Raw genomic sequence first — 8799 nt, forward strand, 5'->3', positions numbered from 1 at the left:
GCCGTGGGATGCGGCGGGCACTGCGCTCCAGGAGGCGCGGGAGTGAGGGCTCTGGGCAGTGGGGTAGCTGTGTGGCTCAGGCAGGGCTTTGGGGCCTCAGAGGGGAGGGTACAGGCAGGGAGTGGCTGGCAGAGGCTGGTGGCAGGGCACGGCGGCCTGACTAAGGGGTGACTACTATCATGAGGCTGAGGTCACCCAGAAGCAGGCAGGTGGGAGGTGAGTAGGGATGGCTGAGAACGTGTCTAAATGCCCCCCTCGCTGCCCCAGAGAGCCAAGGTCTCCCTAGCACTCAGTGTCAGAGCGGGGACCCTATGCCCGTGTCTGCTCCCCTTGCAGCACAGCTCACACCGAGGGTGCTGGGGACCCCAAGAAGGACCTGGGATGTCACACGGAAGACAGCCTGGGTTCTGAAGACACTTCTGCTATTTTTTTCCCAAGCATTTTCAAGAATCACATGAATTGCATATGAGCACAGATGCCCAGTGAGAAGCAGACCTCAGAAGGAGGGTTGAGCTGCAGCAGCAAGGAGGGGTGAGGGCACAGCACCATACAGTTGGCGCCCACCCACACAGGGCGGCCGGTTTGGACACCAGGCCGGGCGGCAGATGGGGCCATCCCATTTTATAGATGGAGTTGAGGTTCTGGCCTGGAGTCTCTGGGCCACACACAGGCTCACGCTCCAGGCTCCCAGTGTCTGTGAGACAGCCAGAGGAGGAGACAGAGGGTCAGAGAGTCACATGGCCTGTCTGGTGTCACCCAGATCTGCTTGTTCCCAAGCCCTCTGTCCATGAGCACCCTCCTTTCTAGAAAAATCAGGAACCTGCCTCCAAGTTTGAGTGAACTCCTTAGGGCAGCAGCCGCCGAGGAAGGAAATAAACAAAGACCCAAACAAAGTCATAATGGAACATTCTTCCATTTGAGTTTCTTTCTGATGGCTGTGCCGCAGCGTTGTGCCACCTGCAGTGAGTCTCACTCTTCTATAAGCTCTCGTGCCAGGCCTGTGCACACTGCATTTTGCAGCTGTCTGGTGAACATGAGGTTGAAGGAGCCTCGAATATGGCTGGCATTGCTCCTGGATATTACACGTGAAGTCTTGGGATGTGAAGATTTACAGCGAGCCTGGACCTTGGAAGGCCGGGCGGTTTGCTGGCTGGCGGAGAGCTGGGTGCGGCCTCTTGATAAGGATCAAGCCTGTCGTGGCCAATTGAGGCTTTTTTCATAGTGATCCTGGCCAGGCCTCGGGTGGGAGTCTACATAACCTGGGGCTCAGGGAGGGGCGGCGTGGCAGCTCTGCTTCCCCGCCAGAGAACTGCATGTGCCCCGTGTTTCATGAAGGTGACCCTTGGGCCCAAGAGCAGGGACAGAAAAAAATCCATCCAGTGCAGGCCGATGTTGAGTGAGGGCCTCCTGTAGGACACCCTCCTGGGAGAGCTCCTGCTCTCAGGTGGGGCTGGGGGAGGCAGAAGTGAGGGCTGGCAGAGAGGAAGCCTGGGGCTGTGGGACCCTGGGGTAGGCCCCCAGTGTGGCTGGTCATCAGGGAGGGCTTCCTGGAGGAGGAGGAGTGTGATCTATATTTTGAAGGGAGGGAAGGAATTGTCCCGGTGAGGGGCTGGTGAGGGTATTCTAAGCAGAGAGGGCTCAGATGCTGTCTGGGGGTGAGCAGGATCCACGGGGCGGGGTGGCTGAGGGGCACGGTGGCTTCTCAAGCCGTCCAGTTTCTCCCCATCACCTCTCATGCAGGAAAGCCTTACTTTTTACGCTCTCCCTCCCGCTAAATGCGAGTCCACGAGACATTGTTTCAGGAGTGCAATGCCATTAAGCAGTGAACTGTGGACAAGAGCATCCAGGGTGGGGGTCACAAGCCCCAGAGGGCAGCGGGCAGTGGCCGTCACTCCCTCTCCACCGTGTCAGGAGGGCTGGGACCCCGTGATGTGCTCATCAGGATTCCATGTGCTCTGGCTTCCCCAAATTCCTGCGGCCCAGAGACAAGTGATAGCATGTGCTTGGTGGAGCTGGACTGGGTGCCCACCCCCTGTTTAAGTCACCCGCGCCACTGAGGGCTGGGCGCGAGCCTGGAACGGCAGTTAGGAGCCGCGGGGTCTGAGCTCGCCGGCGGCGTGTGTCAGGCGAGTTGGTTTCCTCATGGGTCACTGTGGGGGTCAGCCACGGTGGGATTAGAGTTCACGCGCTGGTTGCTAAAATCTTCAGTCCTGCAGAAGCCAGAGCTGCTTTGGCCTCAGGAACACTTTACAGCTGAGGAAACCGAGGCACCCAGAAGCAAAGGTTTGTCTGAAGTGAGGAGTCACTGGGGCGGAGCTGGTTCTCTGGCCCAGAGAAAAACCGGCCCCTCTCAGGCTCACGTCCCTGGGCCAGGGAAGGAGGACACTCCTGTTGCCAGGGCTGGGTCCTGACCCTGTGGGCCCAGGCCCTTTGCTTCTGTGGACTCCTCCCTCCATAGGAAGTATTTAAAATTGCACTTTTACGACTGTCGATGTAAAGATGAATATATAGGAAAACAGTCTCTCCAACCTGAAAAGTTTTGCTTTTATCCTGATTTTAAGAGGAGCAAGATCATTTTCACAGTTTCCGGAAGCACAGCAGGGCCTGGCTGGGAGCCCTTTCCCTGGGGAACCTGCTGCTGCTGAGCCCCGCGCAGGGCGTGGGCACGGGGCAGCCTCGCTGGACTGACTCCTCTCCCCACGGGCATCCTGGTCCCGCTCAGCGTGACCTTCAGCATCCTCGGACCCCAAGCTGTTTTCTGCTGACTACAGCAGGGGCCGTGTGGTGTCCTGTCATTGATTGTTCTAGAAGAAATGCGGATGGGATCAGGCAGCTCTGGGAGGGGCTTTCCAGGGTGAAAACGTTGGCGCTGTGGGCGTGCAGGGAGCTTGTGTGCTGAGGATCAGTTCGTGCCAAGGCCAGGCGAGCGGTACCAAGGCAGGGCGTGTTATCCTCGTGTATGCTGAAAACCGCGCTGCTCTAGCCAAGGTCCAGGCACTCGGCCCTCGTCCTCTCTGACGCCCACGCTGCCTTCAGGAGCCTCAGCTCAGAGGGAACCAGTGAGTCCCATTGTGGCTGGGAAGGCAGGGAAGGAACGCCGATCAGTAGGAAGAGTGGCAGGAAAGGGTTCTCTGCTCAATGCCTGTTGAGATGGAGTCAGCCCGGCCTCGGGCGAGATGCAGGGTCATTCAAAATCCCGGAACATGCTCAGGTCAATTGCCAGGGAGGAAACTGAGGCTCAGAGAGGGGAGTGACTGACTGATTAAAGATGGCAGAGCGAGGGCTGGCGGAGTGGGGCTCTGTGGGGTGGTTCCCCCGAGATACCGAGCTCTGAGGAGCATGTGGGGAACCAGCTGACGGCCTCCATGCTCACTGGGAGAGTTCACGCCATCTCTGTGGTCTCTCCTCGGTCTCTTTAGGTGCACCGGGGCATCAAAGGTGTGGTGATGGACAAATTCGGCAAGCCCGTCAAAAACGCCCGGATTTTAGTCAAAGGCATTCGCCACGACATCACCACAGGTGAGCACGTCCCTGGAGGTTCCCTGGGGCCCACGTCTGCCAAGGGAATGCCACACAGTGGCAGCCGGCATCCTCATGCACTCACAGTGTGCCCAGCCCTTGGCAGGATGCTCCATTCCTTCCCAGGCTGGCTGGGTCGGGGAGGGTGGGCAGGAAGCAGGGTCTGTGCCTGCTGCAGGCTGCGTCTCCTTGCAGCCTTTGGTGAGGGAAGAGCTTGCCCGGCCATGGCTACTGAATGACGGGTGGATGCGTGCTCTGTATTCCTGCGAAAATGCCTCCTTCTCCAAGAGTGCTGGGGAGAGCTGACTCCACCCATAAACCTATTGGTTTCGATCCCAAAGCTCATACCCCATTGACAAGCCGGGGTGTCCAGCCCCATGCGGGCTCTGGCTGCCCTTAAAGGGATTTCACAGCTGATGAAAAATGACAGTATGCTGTGATGTGTGTTACCTGCCAGAGATGTGGTCCAGAGAAGAGCAGGACTTTTGCTACCTGTGGTTGGGTATGGGGGATGGGAGTGGTCATCGAAGGTTTCAGAGAAGAGGGGGTGCCTAAGCAGGGTTTTGAGGGATAAAAAAGAGTCGGACAGAGAAAAGAGGTGGGAAGGACACTCCAGGCTCACACAGAGGCAAGTGCACATTTGGCGTCTGCCAACCTCTCCCTACTCACACCCATCACCCGTCACCCCGCGGCTGGGTCTGCAGTCCTCCTGAGAATCATTTGTAATCTATTTGTCCTCAGCCCCTGATGGCGACTACTGGAGATTGCTGCCCCCAGGTACCCACATTGTCATTGCCCAAGCCCCTGGCTACACCAGGGTCATCAAGAAAGTCATCCTCCCGGCCCGGATGAAGAGGGCTGGCCGTGTCGACTTCATTCTGCAGCCTCTGGGGGTGGGACCCAGGAACTCTCTTCACGGGCTGCGGAGGACTGGGCCCCACGACCCGCTGGGAGGTGCCAGCTCTTTGGGGGAGGCCACGGAGCCCGACCCACTCCGGGCACGCAGGCAGCCCTCGGCCGACGGGAGCAAGCCCTGGTGGTGGTCCTACTTCACATCGCTGAGCACGCACAGGCCACGCTGGCTGCTCAAGTACTAGCCCCAGCCCCGGCACCCGCCCGGATGTGGAGACCCAGGCCCATGTCCGTGTCCTGGGCCCCTGGCTCTTGATTTTGTCTGCCACGGACATTCCACAAAGCCGCCGCCGTTTTATTAAAGTGTTTATATCCACTTTCCACTGAAATGAGAGGCTGTGTGTAAGGCGCTTTCCAGGGAAGGCTGGGGACTGACCCGTGTTGCCTGAGGACAGCTGTGGCCTGGGCCCCGTGGGGCAACCCCAGGCAGCTATTCTGCTGCCCACAGGTCCCGATTGCAGGCCCGAGACTCCAGCCCATCTGTGCTGGGCCAGTGGGACTAGCTGGCTTTTCCCAGCCACCAGGCCTTGAACTGACTTCAAATGGGAAACTGAGGTGGGCCAAGGGCGTGAGCCTCTGTAGGAGCTGAGCTCTGGATCCTGCAGCTGAAGCTCATGTGTCCTGGAGTGCAGAGGAGAAGCGGGGGCGCTGAATGGGAGGATGGGGGTGGGCAGCAGGTGACCCCAAGGTAGGGTCAAGACCTCGAGGGCAGGAGAGCTGACCAGAGCCTGGGGCCTCATGGCATGGTGGAGGGGACCACACTCAGGCTCACAGGCTTCCAGGGGGGCCTGGCTCCATGGGGGTGGATATTCCTGGGTCCTCCCTCATCCCGATCATGCTACTTGGGTCCAGGGACCCTCTCCTGTCCCCTCTCTCACCATCCAGAAAGTCTGTCAGCCCCAGGATCCTCCAGGAAGGGGTCCCATAGCCTGAACAGAGAATGCGGCAGAGAAGGTGCCTGAGCCGGCCAGGGCTGTGTCAAAAAGCAGTAGAGACCTGGCGCTTCAACAGCACAAGTGTGTCCTCCCGCAGCCCTGGGGGCTGACGTCAGAGCCCTGTCGGCAGGGCAGGCTCCTGGCGCCACTCCCCGGCTCGTTGGCGGTCATCCTTCACCCCTCTTCCCATCATCGTCCCACTACGTGTGTCTCTGTCCACATTTCCTCTTCTTATACTGGGCTAGGGCCTAATATAAGACCCTAGTGACCCTTATTTTAATTTAGTTACCTTTACAAAGATGCTACCTCCAAATAAGATCACACTGAGGACCTGGGGCTAGGACTTCAGCAGATGAATTTTGTGGGAGGGACATGGTTCAGCCCCTAGGAGAGGGTAACATCTGCCACGCAATGGCTCCTCACGTGCTCCCGGCTGTGCCCATCAGCTATCCTGGTTCCAGAGCTCCAGGCCCGGGCAGGCCCCTCCATGGAAATGGGCATCTACTCTGAGCAGTGCCTCGACCTCAACTGAATGACAGCATGGTCCCCGCCAGCACCCTCAGCCTCATTCCATTGCCTCCTGGCAGCTATGCCCTGACGCGAAGACCTCGGGGTTCCCAGCTGAAGCCTGGAGGAGCAGGCACACCCCCGGCGCTGGGCGGTGTGCTCTGAGGGGAAGGCACGGGGAGGGCTCAGGCAGCCTACAGCCCTCAAGTCTTGCACTGGCACAGCAGAGGTTGGTTTGCTGAGCAAGGCACGGGTAATGATCTGGAGTGTTTGGGGAACATCTCACAGCCTCCCGAGCCCCTGCACCCTACATTCACCCATGCACCTAGTGACTTGAAGGTCTACATTTATTTGGTTCCACTGCATACAGGGCACCATGCAGGGGTCCTCTGAAACCCCAGGAGGCCTGTGGAGCAGACCTCTGCTTCCTGCTTTGCTGACATGGGTGTGGAGACAGCGGGCACGAGTTGCCCAGGACTCAGGGTGTGCAGGTGGCCGTTCAGTCTCAGTGCCCCCATGGGGCACCTGCACGAGGCTTTCCCTGCACTTCATTCTGTCCCACCCATTCACATTGTCTAGGGAAAAGACTAATCAGTGGGTGTGTGGGGTGGGAGGACTCATTCCAGAGCCCAGTTCATGTCAGGGGCCAAGGACCAGGTCCCCATCATAGAAACTGGGATGAGGAGTTGGTCAGGGAGCCTTGGGGAAGGCTGTGCAGGAGGGCCATGGCAAGAGTGGGAGCTGGGGAGGGGGAGACGAGGAGATGGCGTTCTCTCCACATACCACCCCAGATCCAGCCAGTGGGGACCGTTTGGCACTTCCATGTCCTTTTTTGTTTGTTTTGAGACAGAGTCTCACTCTGTCGCCCAGGCTGGAGTGCAGTGGCACGATCTAGGTTCACTGCAACCTCCACCTCCTGAGTTCAAGCGATTCTCGTGCCTCAGCCTCCCAAGTAGCTGGGATTACCGGTGCCTGCCACTACGCCGGCTGATTTTTGTATTTTTTTAAGTACAAATGGGGTTTCAACATGTTGGCTAGGCTGGTCTCGAACCCCTGACCTCAGGTGATCCACCCACCTCGGCCTCCCAAAATGCTGGGATTACAGGAGTGAGCCACCACGCCTGGCTCCGTGTCCTGTTGCTAGAATCTGCGCAGTCCGCAGTGACATCCTTGCCTCTGGCAGGACCCCCTGGCAGGGCCCTGCTGCCCCCTCTCACTTTCCGCACTCCCCGGTTTCCAGTGTGAAAGCTGTCAGAATCAAAATGGAGACACTGTGTTAAAAAACAAAGCAAAACAGAACCCCAGCCAATAAAGCTGGGAACAACCCTGACGGTATTCCCCATAAATCGATCACAGAAGACGGCAAACAGCACACTCGTGAGCAAAGTCCATGAACCTCACACCAAAAACACTTCTGCGAGACGCCTGCCCAGCCTCAGACTCTTACCACCCGTGTTATCGATTCCTGTGCCTGCTTTAATTTGGGATAATTATCCCAAAACAATGACGTGATTCTCCTCACTTTCCCATTGAAGCCTCTGTGCTTGTACCTCCCTGAATACGCACAGCGGACTCCAGCATACGTATTTCCACTGCAATGCCCGACTCCTGAGCGAACCTCATTTTCATTTGGAGAGCCTCTCTGGCAGTGGTTCGGGTGGACGCTAGTGCGGACGCAGCATCGGGAAAACAGAGCCGTACACCAGGGCTGCCTATTGCTCCAGGCGTGCTCACCGCTTCCAGGCCCGTCCGTGGACAGAGCTAGACAGCCAATTGTTTTTAAAGGGAAAACACATAAGGCCGGGAGTGGTGGCTCATGCCTGTAATCCCAGCACTTTGGGAGGCTGAGGCCGGTGGATCACCTGAGGTCAGGAGTTCAAGACCAGCCCGGCCAACATGGTGAAACCCCATCTCCACTAAAAATGCAAAAAAAAAAAAAATAAATAAATAAAAATAAAAAAAATTAGCTAGGCATGGTGGCAGGCTAATTTGGAGGCTGAGGCAGAAGAATTGCTTGAACCCGGGAGGCAGGGGTTGCAGTGAGCTGAGATTGTGCCATTGGACCACAGCCTGGGCAACAGAGCAAGACTCCATCTCAAAAACAGAAACAAAAATAAAAAACACAGAGGGTTCATGTTGCTACTTCCAATTCCAAACCAGAATGACCTTCTCCTGTGTAGAGAATTCCAGATTTCAGGGCAAAGCAGGGGAAGGACAGAGTAGAAAGTCACACAATTGTGCCTGCTTTATCTGAAGCACACAGGATAGTTTCACAGCCCAGGGCCAGCCCGCTACCCACAGTGCAATCACTGCAAACAGCTCCAGTTGTTTCTTCAAGTTCCTTTCGTTCTGGGATATAACCCACTAGGGCTACATATAAGCTCTGATGATTGACTTTTAATATTCCTAGCAGCTGAGAAGACCAAGGTGCCATGGAGAGCCACAGCCCCTCCAGAGGCCATGTGTCTAGAGGTGAGACCCTGAGGAGTGGGTCCCCAGGGGACTGGTCTCAGGGAGAGGTGCTGCCTCTTAAAACACAACAATGGACAGACAGGTGGAAACGTTCAACAGTAGCATGAACAATTTCTGGAACTAGAAATCATTATTTGTAAACGAAAAGTTGAATCAGAGGAGCGACTCCTGTCTCTGAGTTCTAAATTCATGTTGGGGAGGAACAAATGGAGGAATTACCTGACTGAAACATAAAGCAAAAATACCGCCTCGAGGAAGTTATGAGGGAAAAGAGATTTTGAGAACAGATCCAGTAGCCCCATATGCAAATAACAGGGAAATAAAATCTAATAGAAAAAAGACCTGGCACGATGGCTCACGCCTGTAATCCCTACACTTTGGGAGGCCGAGGCAGGCAGATCACTTGAGGTCAGGAGTTTGAGACCAGCCTGGCTAATATGGAGAAACTCCATCT

At 56.7% G+C, this 8799-nt stretch overlaps 1 protein-coding gene across 3 annotated transcripts in view; it reads left to right on the top strand.

Annotated features, from left to right (window-relative positions):
* Positions 1 to 4757, top strand: part of CPZ (carboxypeptidase Z) — a 34546-nt gene extending 29789 nt beyond the window's left edge. For all 3 annotated transcript variants that reach the window (XM_012002179.1, XM_012002177.1, XM_012002178.1), the window contains 2 exons: positions 3420 to 3519; positions 4261 to 4757. In XM_012002179.1, coding sequence (XP_011857569.1) covers positions 3420 to 3519; positions 4261 to 4616 — 456 coding nt within the window. In that variant the 3' untranslated portion in view covers positions 4617 to 4757. The remainder of the gene's footprint in view (positions 1 to 3419; positions 3520 to 4260) is intronic.
* The last annotated feature ends 4042 nt before the right edge of the window (positions 4758 to 8799 follow it).

Source organism: Mandrillus leucophaeus, unplaced genomic scaffold (genome assembly GCF_000951045.1).
Source record: "Mandrillus leucophaeus isolate KB7577 unplaced genomic scaffold, Mleu.le_1.0 Scaffold68, whole genome shotgun sequence".
NCBI lineage: Eukaryota > Metazoa > Chordata > Mammalia > Primates > Cercopithecidae > Mandrillus > Mandrillus leucophaeus.